Source organism: Aricia agestis, chromosome 12 (genome assembly GCF_905147365.1).
Source record: "Aricia agestis chromosome 12, ilAriAges1.1, whole genome shotgun sequence".
In the NCBI taxonomy this organism is placed as follows: Eukaryota; Metazoa; Arthropoda; class Insecta; order Lepidoptera; family Lycaenidae; genus Aricia; species Aricia agestis.
Window position 1 is genome coordinate 250,457 of NC_056417.1, and position 14,363 is coordinate 264,819.

At 40.1% G+C, this 14,363-nt stretch overlaps 1 protein-coding gene across 3 annotated transcripts in view; it reads left to right on the top strand.

Annotated features, from left to right (window-relative positions):
- Positions 1-372: 372 nt before the first annotated feature.
- LOC121732276 (prominin-like protein) overlaps positions 373-14,363 on the top strand; it is a 63,703-nt gene continuing 49,712 nt past the window's right edge. For all 3 annotated transcript variants that reach the window (XM_042122104.1, XM_042122106.1, XM_042122105.1), the window contains exon 1: positions 373-979. In XM_042122104.1, the coding sequence (XP_041978038.1) occupies positions 727-979 (253 nt within the window). In that variant the 5' untranslated portion in view covers positions 373-726. The remainder of the gene's footprint in view (positions 980-14,363) is intronic.

The window sequence follows — 14,363 nt, forward strand, 5'->3', positions numbered from 1 at the left end:
AAGCATAGACTTAATATATAGCATTATAGGTTTATGCCATCAAGCAACGTCAGGCACCTCTGCGTCGCGCGTCGCTGCAAAGCGCTGTTTTTCTTAAAGTTAAGTTTAAAACAGCGCTTGCAGCTTGTTCCCACTTTCGGGAAATACGACCGTTACCGAAAAAAAATACGAAAATTTCATTATCACTTTGGGATTGGGAGCACTGTAAAATTTTTTTTGTTGCTACTGGTAGTATAATTTTAACGAAGTTGGTAACACCGTCATTGACATTCCAATTTCCATTCACCATTAGCCAATAAAAAGCCGAGGTCTCACACGTCATTCTTATAGTTCATTCAATGACCGTATTTCAAAAACGCTTCACATTCATTCATACATTATAGTTCAATTCATTCGCTGTGGTCGCTGTCGTTTATCGAGCGGGTTTATTCGTTCGTTTTGTTGGGCACGTAAAATAATATTTTTATACGAATAGATGGTGAAATAGAATAAAATATTCGTTGTTATGACATAAAACCTATAAGTTCTACACTAGTTTTAGTAGTACAAAGAGGATCGTCGATGTTATCGTCGGTAAATCGGAAATTCGGCTACCTTTGTGTTCGGATCTCGGCGAGTGTTTATTTATGTTTCGTGCGCGAGCTTCGAGTGGTAGTTTCGTAAAGTGTACGGGCGCCAGGGCAGCGAGTCGTCGGGGCATGCGGGCAGCGCTGTGAGGAGCTCAGCATGTGGCGGGTGGTGGTGTGGTGCGCGCTGCTGGGCGGCGCCCACGGCCAGCTGTGGCTGTCCAACATGACGGACAACCTGCGGTCGGGCATGGCGGCGGTGATGGAGGCGGCGGCGGTCAACTACTCGGAGCCGGTGCTGGTGGCGCGGTACGTGTCGCGGCTGGACTTCGACATGCGCGCGATGGGCCACCTGTACAACTCCTCGCACCTAGTCATCGACCTCATCGCGCGGAAGGACGCCTACCCTGAAGGTGAGTCTTCGTTATCCTTGTCGAGCTGAATGTGCTTCATAGCAGTAGGTATATAAATTATTTTGAGGCAAAGAGCATATAAAATACCTTCTCTTCTAGATTTAATGAATAGAGGGTAGCTGTATTTAATATTAAAATACATATTTTGTCACTGAGACACAGAAATGATTTCATAACATTTAAATAGAAGAAATAAAATTAGAAAAACCTGTTTCAACTTGTGTCTAATATTTAGTTGTTGAATGATGCAGTATCTATGAATACAGCGGTGTTGTGATAGTCACATCAGCTGTGACTATCACAACGCCGCTGCTATAATCTGAGCTGTGAGCTGTCAAGGCAGTATATTGGACCAATGCATGACAACTGAACTCACAAATGAAAATATTTTGCTTAACCTCTTGAACGCCACCGACACCATAATAAGCCACATTAAAAAAAATAATGTGTACCACGGGCTCAATATTGGGCCACCTGACTGCACTCGAACTTACATAGTTTTTTAACTTATTTTAATGAGTTCAACTTGTGTATAATATTTAGTCGTTGAATGATGCAGTATCTATGAATACATCTGCGTTGTGATAGTCACATCTGTGACTATCACAATGCCACTGCTGTGATCTGAGCTGTGATTGTCAAACAATCTAAGTTGTCAAGGCAGTATATTATATTGGACCAATGCGTGATAACTGAACTCGCAAATATGCAAATATTATACTTAATATTATTATTATTTATTATTTAGCCTTTTTTCCGAATTATCTGTTTTGCAGTGTTATAAGGATTTTCTTGTTATATAATATAGTCTCTTAATTCGGTGTGCCTGTTGGCAAAGGCCTCCTCCAGCTCTTTCCAGTATTTTCTATCCTGTGCTACTCTTGTCCAGTAGGGTCCAGCAGTAAGTTTAATTTTGTCTTCCCATCTCATGGCGGGTCGACCTCTTGTCCTCTTACCATCTCTTGGATACCACGTAATGACTCTCTGACTACATTTACTTTGTTTGCATCATACAGTGTGACCTGCCCATCTCCATTTTAGCATATCTATTTGTCTGAGGATGTCGACTACTTTAGTTTTCATCCTGATTGTTAGGCTAAGCTGTCGGTCTTGCAGTTTGCACCCCATCATGCTGCGCTCCATGGTTCTCTGGCATTTTGCTAGTTTTTCTCTATGCGTTTTGGAAAGGGACCATGTTTTAGAGCCATAAGTTAGACAGGGCAGGACACATGTATTAAAAGTCTTGCTTTTTATATGCAAGCTTAGGTCTTTGCTTTTTAGAATCTGTTTTAGTGACCAAAATTTGTTCCAACCACATAGCACATGCTATTCGTTTTTCTATTTCTTTGGTCATTTGGTCTTCGAAGGAAATTATCTGTCCAAGGTAAGTATAGTTTTTGACATATTCTAGTTTGTAGTCATTGACTGTTATGTGTTGGTTTGCAGAGTTTGTCATCACCTTGGTCTTACTGGAGTTCAATTCTAAGCCTACGTTTTTGCTTAATATACATGCCGGCAAAATTAGAGGAACATAACAAAATTTTAATTTTTTTGAAAATTATTTGCTGTTTTTTATATATTTATTTATTTATTTAATAATTGATGATTAAAAAATATTTTTTTTTTTAATTTAGGGCATAAAAACGTGTAAAATAGAAAAAAATCAGCAAAAATAAAAAATTAAGAAAATCTTTGAAATTTCAGTAGTGAGTTTTTAAGTTAAATTCTCTATTTTTAGTAAAGAAATGCCATGTAAAAGCGTGTAATGCCTTCTATGGATCTCAAGAGGGTCTGGATACGCCATTCCATGCTTGCATTTTGATTGTCAATCATTTCCTGTGGGAAATTTTCCTACTCCTCCAGTAGCGCCAAGTCGAGCTCCTGGACACATTTTAGAGCTGGAGTTTTAACTCGTACCGTTCACCCATTGATGTACCACACATCCTCAATCGGATCCACATCCGTAGACCGTGCAGATGCTGGAAAATCATTAATTTTGTATCTAAGCAATGTGTTCTTCCAAAAACCCAACAAATGAAATGAGCTGGCATACCTCGCACCCCGCTAAAAACGCTATTCTTATCAGAAACACTTACAACGTCAATCATCGAAAAACGCTTATTGGGCATAATTCCAATAAAAACCTGTCAACTTGTCAGTTTTGTTCAATATTTTATTTCTTAAATGAGCTTAGAAACTATAAAACAGGATTTCACACAGCCCGACCCACTTGAGTTCAAGTTGTAGCCCTTCTTACCTATGTTCCGCTAATTTTGCCGGTGTGTATATAATGGCAGAAATATAACAAAGCTGTGCTGTTTGATGTATGGTACCTCGAGCAAGTTTTCATGTCTTTCAACTGCCCTTTCTTTATCTAATGAATTAAAGTGTACTGTTGTTTGTTTTTATTAATGACTGGAATTTTTTTTCATTCACAAATTAAAGCTATTAACATCTACCAAATAGCCTTGAGTAATGTAATAACATGGTAATACCCAAACACTTTATTTTAACATGAATGTCATAAGAGCTGCTGGTATCATGGGCGCCGGCAGGCACCCCCCTGCCGGCGCCCATGATACCAGCAGCTCTTGTGTGGTGCACTTGCACCCCTTGGGAATCTGGGGATTCACAGGAATTATTGAAATAAAAAACATTTTGTAGCCCAATTACCATGTCGTACAAAGATAGTTCATAGTCTTAGATGAATGATTGGTCTCGCGCTCGCGCTACGACCGCGCGCGCGAGACCAATCATTTATTTAAGTTCATAGTGTTTCGGCACTAAATGTATTTTTTGACAGTCACTGTTGTTCGTAAAAAGTAAAAAGAAAAGTGGCTGTGACATACGAATGGACAGACAGACAGACATACAGACAGACATGAATCTATAAGGGTTCCGTTTTTTGCCATTTGGCTATGGAACCCTAAAAATTATGATGCGTAATAAAACTATTATGTCATTATTTTTATGCACTCTATCTTCTATTTTTAACATATTTTATTTTGTTTAATTGAGATACTGAGTCAATGCATCCGAGTGATCAGATCAGTGTTATCTTAGAAATAAACTATGAACAGCTACAATAGATAATTCGTTTAGCTCTCGGAAACCGTACATTTTTTGTAACAAAAATACAAAAACCGACAGGGTGGTTAACTGTTACGAGCATCTTTAAGTAAATTCCCGTGACCTCATAAGGTGTGAAGCGACCTCAGCGTCGCGCGTCGTATGCAGCGGGCGTCGACCCGCCGCCGCGCGCGCCGCCATGGCCGTGTGCTGCATACTGATGCTGCTTAGTGTTACACTTCACTCTGATGGGGGCTAAACCAACTCCGCTCTAATGTGTAGCTCAAGGAGCGCAAACATTAGCCGGCCAACATTGACCGGTTACGGCGTGGATTACGGTTATCGATGTGTCGTCCCAGAGATTTGATTCTGTTATCGTTATAGTAAGTCGGTGCTACTCGCATTGCACCCGTACGAAGGGGGATCGCTAAAAAAACTTACAAATGCCAGTAAGATGACTGAAGTATAAAGTCAAGAACCTATCGAGTTTATTATACGCACTAGCCAGCGGATTGTGCCAGCGGGGTCTATGCAGTCAATCGCCATTCCTACGCGCCCTTTACGGCTGTACAGCGATCACACATAACAGCTACGGCTTATGGATCATTACCACGAAGTCGAGAACTCGAGAAGCTATAACGGGCTATAAGCTTCTTGTATGGGCCCAATCGTCTGATCGTACTTAAGTAATTACATTACATTACACATGGAACTTTTACGATCTCCCAATCGCCTCTATTGTTGAATTTAAGATTGGTGATACAGGCGGAGTATTGTTAAGAATGAAAATATTATTTAGCTTCTATAAATTCGGTAAGAAACAGAACCCCAAATACAAAGCATCTTGATTTGTAAGCTTTATTTGACTAGTAAGAACTTATAGCTCAGTCAACAAAGTAGTTGTAGAATGCGTGAGCGGGAACCTAAGCAATTTCTGCAGGAACTTATTCAGGGTGGTTAAGGACAAAACATATTAAGAGTCGTGACGTCTAGGAGGTGAGCCGGAGGGAGGGGAGGGCGACAAAGGTCTCAATTTTTTCGTCAATAACTAAAAAACTATGCGTTGTAGCAAAAAATATTCTATGACGACATTAGAGCTTATTAAATTCTCTATAAATTAGATTCTATACAGTTTTTACAAATTCTCATCCGTTTTCGAACTACACGCTCAGGAAAAGTAAAAATTAAAAAAAAAGCTTTAAATTTTAAATATGTAGCTGTATTTCTTTCTAATTCTTCGTTCCAGAGTTTTACAGTGCGCGGCAGAAAGTTACGCGAAAAAAGCACCGTGTAAGACTGGCCACTCATCAAGGTGATGACTTGATGAGGATGGTATGTTTTTCGCGTGGGACGACGGCGAAAAGTTGCAGGTTGTATGATTCGGAACAATTCCTCAGAGCACTCCCCGTGATACAACCGATAGAGGATGAAGAGTGAAGCTACATCTCGGCGTAATTTCAAAGGGTCCAAGCTGTTTGAAACACTATGACAGTCAACAATTCGAGCGGCCTCGAATTGTTGACTGCCATAGTGTTTCAAATTGGTTCACATTCGGGGATAAATTGAAGTGTTAACGTAAAATAAGTTAAATAACTAATCAGTAATCAGTATCATGAACTTTGAACGGTTTAACTGCTTTATTTAGTTCATTAACTCGCACACATTAGACGATTCCATGGCCATGGTAAAACCAAATCTATGTTACAGTAGTAGGCAATTTCAATCTTTTTCCTCAATCATTCATACTTTGTGTCGTGTTCATTTACACTACTAACTCCTGCTTTAAAGTTCTCGTTTACAGAGAGAATAACTATCGCCTATCAGACTGTGGTTTGTAGCTCGTGTGCCTACTGAGTTCCGACTGAGGGTGAAGCCAAACGAACGTAATTTTGTGAGTCGTGACTCGTGACTCGTGAGTCGCAGAATTTCGGTCGCGTAAATTATTTTTCATACAAATCATTACTCACAAAATTACGCTCGTGTGAATCAAACAGGACTTTTGTATGAAACTGAATGCAGCAGAATTTCTGCCAACCGAAATTCTGCGACTCACAACTCACAAATTACGTTCGTTTGGCTTCACCCTTAATCAATAAAATTTATAAAAAATGTTTAACAACACAGCTCTTTTTATCCGCCCTTTAAATAACTTACTTCCAACTTCCAAGTTACGACGAAGTTCACAAAGAAACGCATCGTCTGGCGAAGAAAAAGTTGCGCGCGGCTTCGTTGATCGATTTATAGATCCTAGACCGAGACACAATTTGTTAGTGTGTGTATATGTATGGTACATATTAATTATTATTAAGTATCTATCATATCTATATTTGTGTGCACGGCGGATAGAGATAAGGAGCTCTGAATCTTGGATATCCATTATCCGCCCTGGTAACTTACAAACAAAATATTATCAACTTCTTTGCGCGTTCGGTACAAAATACATATTATTATGCTAGTTGTCTTTTACGTCTGCCCGTAGGACCGCGATGGACCACTACTAAGCTATAACAAACGTGTAGACGGTATTAGAAAAAATCATTTTCCATCGGCACCAGTCACCACGTCATATAGTGCATCCTGTATTTTAGCAATCATGTCATGTCTCAATGTGAAGGCCTTCCTCTTCTTTTAATGTATTTTATTTAATAACACGAACAACTTCTCTAGAATCGTACACGACTCACGATATGGAAAGAATAACGGTATCTTATCTTCTCATTAAACTATCATTAAGTGGCGAGATAATATGGTCGCAATTTCCGCGAAATCTGGTGTAATAAACACGATATTTATTTATTTTATTTTATTTGGGTGGCTTACAGCTAACAATATTATATTAAGCTTAAAAGATAGTTAACAAAAAAGCCAATTACAAGCCTCCACAGATAACAGTTACTTTAGAGTAGGTAATTGGTGTAAGATAAAACATACAATTAATAATATAAATAACAACAAACAACAATTTTAACAAATTAGTGACAGTAAGACTATTTATAATAAATAATAATTATTTGCTTAATATGCGTATTGCTTAATTTTTCCATTGACCATAATTGTAGGTATGTCCTTATCCGTATAATGCATTCAAAGTACAAACTATGATAACACAGGAGATGAAAAAAAAAAAAAAAATTATCTAATAACATATTTATCATATTATTATGTCTGGGTGTCTGCCTAGAATCGCGGTATTTATAGAAGCTAGGCTACTTGTGAAAAGATCGATAGTGGGTTCCGACTTAGCGAGCTCATTAAACAGTCTCATTGACCTCAAAAAGAATGAATTTTGCCTGTAAGAGGTACGCGCATGAGGTATGTGCAGAATATTTCTTATGCGACAGTGGCGTGGTGGTATATTTAGGTTTAGTTTGGTTAGGAGATCGGGACAATTTAATTTTGCTTGGGCTAATTTTAACAAGAAGCGGATGTCGGCGATGTCCCTTCTGGTTGAAAGTGGAGGAAGATGAAAGCGACTACAGCGCTCCGCATAACCAAGGTTTGGGATTCCAAATTTATAACTAAGGTGCCTTGTGAACTTTTTTTGAATTTTTTCTATTCTACTTGAGTGAATTGCAAAATTAGGGTTCCAAACCTGGGCAGCGTACTCTAGGTGACTGCGGACATAGGCGCAATAGAGGATTTTTAGTGTCTTCATTTTGGTGAAGTCACTGGAGTTGCGGATGATGAATCCCATAGCCTTAATAGATTTGCCGACAATATGGTCGATATGTGGTTCAAACGTGAGCTTGCTGTCCAAGAGTATTCCAAGGTCCCTAACGACTGAAGTGCGAGCTAAATACAGGTTACAGATAGAATAGTTGTGAAATAGAGGCTGATTTTTACGGGTGAAGGATATTATATTACATTTAGGTATATTGAGTTCGAGGTTATTAAGTAGGCAGTAATTCGCAAGGCTGGAAATGTCTTCTTGGAGTAGGTGTGCATCTGATATGGTTTTGATCGGACGATAAATCTTCAGGTCGTCGGCAAACATTAGGTATTTTGTGTGCTTGAAGCATTTGCCAATATCGTGTAAAAATAAAATGAACAGAAGAGGCCCTAAAAGAGAGCCTTGGGGAACTCCGGAGGGGATAGGTAACCAGGCTGACATAAATCCATTCAGAACCACTGACTGAACCCTGTTCTTCACATACGAAGAAAACCATCTCAATAGATCCCCCCTTATGCCTAACTCAAATAGTTTTTGGAGCAGTATGCGGTGATCAATCCTGTCAAAGGCCTTGCTGAAATCTGTGTAGACAACATCAACCTGGTTACCATTATCCATATGTTCGGTTAGAAAGTCAACTAAAGTAAGAAGGTTAGATGTAGTGGATCTGCCTTTAAGAAATCCGTGCTGTTGCGGGTCAAACCAAGGTTGGAGAAAGTCATACAGCTGATTATAAACAATGCGCTCAAACACTTTAGCCAATAAACAAAGTTTGGAAATAGGTCTGTAGTTTTCAACTTTATTTTTTGCACCTTTTTTATGAATGGGAGTTATATATGCAGACTTCCAAACAGACGGCAATTGACCCTCAGATATTGATCTTTTAAAGAGTAGGGAGACAGGTAAGGCAAGCTCCTCTGCGCATCTTACAATGACTATCGCCGGCAAGCCGTCAGGACCTGAAGATTTACTGAGATCAAGTGATTTGAGGTGTCTGCCAACCGCACCCACATCTATTCCGATTGCATTAATACTACAGTTGGTGACATCAACGGATGAGTCAGCGTTAGGGGATGAAGTTGGTGCGTTAAGAAACGTTGTACTAAAAAAATGGGAAAACAACTCACTGATCTCCTGTCCGTCACTGCTACTGCAATTACCGTAGGACATACTTGAAGGGATGTTGAAATTATCACGTTTGTTTTTAATATAAGACCAGAATATCTTAGGGTTAGTTAGTAACGAAGATTCGATTCCGGCCATATATGTCCCATAACAGGTCCGCTCTATATCCTTAGCTCTGTCCCGTAGCAGTTGGTACGTAAGTAGGTCTGACATATTTCTATAAGTTTTATATTTTTTATAGTATTTAAACTTTTCTTTGATTATATTGATGAGGGCTGTGTTGTACCAAGGTGGGTATTTACCACTATTGATAAGACGCTGCGGGACATGTAGGTCAATAATGTTAAATAATATTTTATAAAAATTGCTGGTTGCGACATCTATAGTATCCTTTGCAATTAGGTCGACCCAGTTAACTTGGTTGAGATCACGGCGAATGAGATCGAAGTTGCCTTTGTGATATTGGTAAGTATTACGGGCGCGGGGCTTCAATGGTTGAGGTTGGGCTGCATCTAACGTAATCGATAGCGCTGGGTGGTAGGGATCCTCACTAACTAAGGGATCTAGACTAGACGTAACGGAAACTTTGATGTTAGATAGGACCAAGTCGAGAATTTTATTGTGTTTGTTTAAGATTATATTGTATTGCTGTAGTCCACATAGGTTTAGAGTGTCAATAAAATTAGAGTATGCAATGTTGTTAGACGATAAGTAAGGAGCAATTCCGTCTGGCGTAGACGTCCACATAATGGAACTCATGTTGAAATCTCCTAGAATGAGGAATTTGTCACTGGGTCGACTAATGACTAGGTCTGAAAGCTTGTCCAAGTGTGCATTTAATTGATTGGAGAAGCTATTCCCGTTACTTTGTTCGCAAAGGTAAAGCGTACATAAATTAAGAGAAAATGTACTCTTTCTAGTGCTGTCGCGCAGCTGGATCGAGATCCAGATATCTTCTGCACTGGACTGCCAGTTAACATATTCAAAAGCTACAAGGTCGCGGTGAACTGCCACCAGCACACCGCCGCCGCGAGCCTGGCCTGTGGCTGAGTAGTCGCGGTCGCGCCTCCAGACTAGATACCTATCGTCGAACAGTTCACTGTCAAGTATACCGTCTACAAGCCATGTTTCAGTTAGGGATATTATATCGTAGTTATTGGCAGCTAAATTTCTAAAGAAAGTATTAGATTTAGTCCGCAACCCCCGCACGTTCTGGTAGTAGATAAGTAATTCATGCATTGATTACATGGTTAGCTACATATAAATAAGTAATAGAAGTATTGCATGGTATTAAGTAATATATTCTACAAAATTTTGCAGTTTTGATTTTCCAAGGCCAAGAGAAACGTAGCTTTGTTAGTAATGTTGGGTCACATAGTTGTATACATGCACTGTAAATAATGTATAGTATTAGGTAAGTGAGGTAAGTAATAATGTACGATTGAGCAAATATTCCTGTTAGTTCCGAGTGGTGTTATCTGTGCTGTGTGATACAGAATACGGCAACACTTGGTGGTGATGCATTTCATCGGGGATTTACATTGTCGATGTGATGTCATTACATTTATTATCCCTGGTGGCTGAATAGGCTAAACCCCAACTGTCCCCAACCTAACCCGACCCAACTAGGTTAACCACAGTTTTTATCATTTTGTTTGTGGCTAACACTGGTTTGTTGTATTCAAACAATAAGGAAGGAAGTGGCAGTCGGTATTAGACGTTATTCATATTTTTGTTTTAGCGAGTGTCCATTAGGTTAATGAGCAAGTTGCATTGAATTGAGTTCGTCACGTTGTTCAAAGAACATGATGAGCGTCTGACTTTGTTTATCGTAATTCGTGCTATTGGAATCGACGAGCCAGCTTGTATCTGGTGAAAGTTCGCTGCTCCGCTGAGTCAGCCTGTGACGTCACTGTGTCCTGCAGCCTGCAGCCTGCTGATGTCATGACTCACGGGTCGGTGATGCAAAATCGCTGGTATTTGAGTGGAATTCGTGCCGACTGCCGAATGATAACGAGCCCGATTGCCCAGGGTCGGCTGCAAATCAATTCGCGTGCTCCATCAACTCCTTACTCAGGCCCTGATTCTACTATTTTATTTATTCAACTTCGTTCCTTGTTATATCCGTCCCGTCTGTTTTTAATCAAAATTATTCTTTTTTAACTACTTAACTTACGTTAAGTAGATTTATTATATACTTAGTACGTAATGTGAAATTTCATGACACTTTTTTGTCGTTTGATAGGAAATGAACTGGTTAGAGTAAGGAACGATGATGCATTAATGTTGCATGATAATAGTAGAAAATTACAAAGATGACCTAATTTGGCCCGACGATTTACGATTGCGCAGGCGCAAATTATCAGAAATGGGATTTTTTATCGATTAGGTGAAGGTTGCGATGATTCATGTTTAGTAAACGTTAAACCAAGAATTCGTATCTACTTGACTTCGGTTGGGTAGATAGGTATTTACTTGACTTCGGGTGCAGACTGCAGTATTCAGCTGAAACTTATATGACGGCGACAAGCTATCGCCGTTAGCGCTGGCGTAGGTCTGTGTTGGATATTGATTACAATTTCACTGTAAAATAGTTACATACAGTTTACTATGTTTAAAGGTAGCTACTACAGTCGGTACTAGTTGATTTCAGTAGCTTCTAGTATCACTGATTTTAGGCCGAGTTTGGGTGTGTAACGCGTAACGACTAACGTGTAGGCGGTGTAGGACTGTCCGTTACAAAGGGAGAAGCCGTTGTCGGTTGTAGACGGAACAAAAGTAGTCGACCTTGTCCGCAGCATGAGCCCGCACTCCGCAGCCGCTCGCCACGGCCGGCCGCAAACTCACATAATATTTGGACAGCTAACTGTGGTGTTCAGTGAATGTTGACTGTTGACTGTGACATTGAGATAGGGAAATGACGGCCGCCTGATACTTGATAGTGTAACCGCAAATCGCAATGTTTATTATTATTATCGTTATTTTTGTGTAACAGTCTAAAATTGAACTCTAATTCTCTTCAACTTTCAAATTACTTACGTTGGGCTAAAAAAGAATCGTCTTGATATGCTGAAGTTTAGTTTTGGAGTTTTGCCTATTAGAATGTTTGACGCTAAATTGGTTAGAAAATACCATTTTGTAGCTTTAATATAAGTAATTATATCGAGACTGCGTTCAAATTATATCAAAACTGTATCAATGTCACGTTATTACTTATTAGTAGCTCGTAAAATCGACCAACTGTTTTACTTGCAACAGGGGTTTCTGATATTTTTATCTGCCGTTCGGAAGGCACATTGACCTGTGCGGCCGGCGGCTGCATCTGCGAAGTAGCGATAGCGGCGCGGGCGGCCAGAACGATGTTACACAACGCCCGTCGCCCGCAGTAACGGTTCACCGAACACCGCGCCTGGGAGTCTCATCTCGCTGTTTATATACCTGCATGAATACATTCAAGTGTAAATACAAGCGACTGCTACTGGATTACATATAGTATTGTCATTGAACCCCGTATAATTGAACTATGTAAACGACGTATTACTCGTAAAGGCGAGGATTTTGTAGCTCATGTAACATGTTCTTCAATGCCGACTCCGCCATAGAGTTCGTCAGTCATTTTAAGTTGTAGTTAATTTGTTGAAGGCTTTAGCTCAATGCAATCATAAATCATTTAAACCAAACGCCACAATTTCAACGAGTCTATTCAATAGGGTGTGGTGCTGCTGAATGCAGATGATCCTGTCAAAAAAGAAACTCAAAAGCCGGGCATAATAGATGTTGCGCTTTTAACGTTGTTAGTGGCGGCCGAAAAGGAAGATCTTCCGACCGAGCGAGATAGCATGCTCGGTCAGGCCGAAGCTCACTGACGTCATTTCAGCCGTTGTATATATCTTGCCGTTCTCCGAAACATCGATAGCGCGATGCAGGAATGTTAGGCGAATTGTGGGTACCGCCACATGACTCCCCCCCCTGAAGACCTGTGGTATTCTTCAATGCGCTTGTGTTGTCAGGTGTGGGCCGAAGCTACGCGTGCAATGACCAGGAGAGGGACCCCGTGCTCTGCTTGCTGACCGGTCGTTGTAGCCTATGGCTGCCCCGTTCAAGCCAGACGCGGGTTCGACCGGCGCGGACCTCCAACGCGGCTTATGGTCGGGGCGACCCGGTTATGCTTGATGTCTGCTGACGTGGTGCGGAGGGGCGGGGAGTGTTGATGATGATTGACGTCCAGAAGGATGCGTGTTCTTGTCGGTGGTCACCAATTTAACGTTGTTAGTGGCGGCCGAAAAGGAAGATCTTCCGACCGAGCGAGATAACATGCTCGGTCAAGCCGAAGCCCACTGACGTCATTTCAGACGTTGTATTATCTTGCCGTTTTCCGAAACTTCGATAGCGCGATGCAGGAATGTTAATCGAATTGTGGGTACCGCCACACGCTATTAGGTGATGATTGATATCTCATCAACATCGTAGTGGGACGATGCGTCGACCTATCTTCGCTCAACTTCAAGTCCCGTTCCTCACAAGTCACAACGGCAGCCGGCGCCGCCCAACGGTAGTTCAATCTATGTTTACGGTTTACGAGTTGGTCTGTTTCTATCTCGAGAGTAGACGCCGTCGAGATAGTTAAATAGCTCAATATCGTTCATCCTCCGTAAAAATCGTAAACATCTACGATTCAATCAAAAGAAATATAAAGTTTGTTTGAGGATTTCCTCTTCCATCATAGTAACGACGCTTTTTCAAATTTTAGATTTCACACTTCCTCAATTTTAATACCGGCCTATTAAAGTCTCGACTGTCCGTCTTGGAAGTTTATGTCGCAACGTGTCGTAAATAATATGCCCATTGCCCAATCTCCAACGAAAAGTATGACAAGTATGTAGTGTTAGTATGGTGTAGTGTGCACTGTGCACTGTGTATTTTGGCAGCGGGCGCGAGGGAACTATCGGCGATCGAAATATTCTTGCATGTAAGTCAAATGAAGGCGAACTCTTTTGTGCTACAAACAAAATATCTTTCACGTTCATTTCATACTGCTTGTATAATGTATTGAGGTGTGGCGATGGTGAGATGGGAATCGAAACGACTGGTTAGGTCAAGATCCAATTTATTATTAATTATAAAAAGTACATAATTTAACAATATTGAAAAGCACGTCCTTGCGTTACAAGTTTGAATTACGCTTACTAGTATTATAAAGGAACATACACATTTACGATGATAAAGAACTTACACACTACACCACCCCCCTTAGTAAAACAAAAAAAAAAAAAAATGTATAATTTTTTTTTTTACAAACTACGGTTTCTTATACAACTTAGTTCTATCTTTATGTACTATAACATTCTTACCATTTAAACTTATTTTAACATTAGGTGACATATCTTCCACTACAATATATGGACCTGTATATAAAGTGTCTAATTTATTTCCAGTTTCATTTTTTAATAACAATGTATCGCCTGGATTATAAAAAATAGGATTAATAGATGTATCATAATTACACTTCCTGCGGTGTTT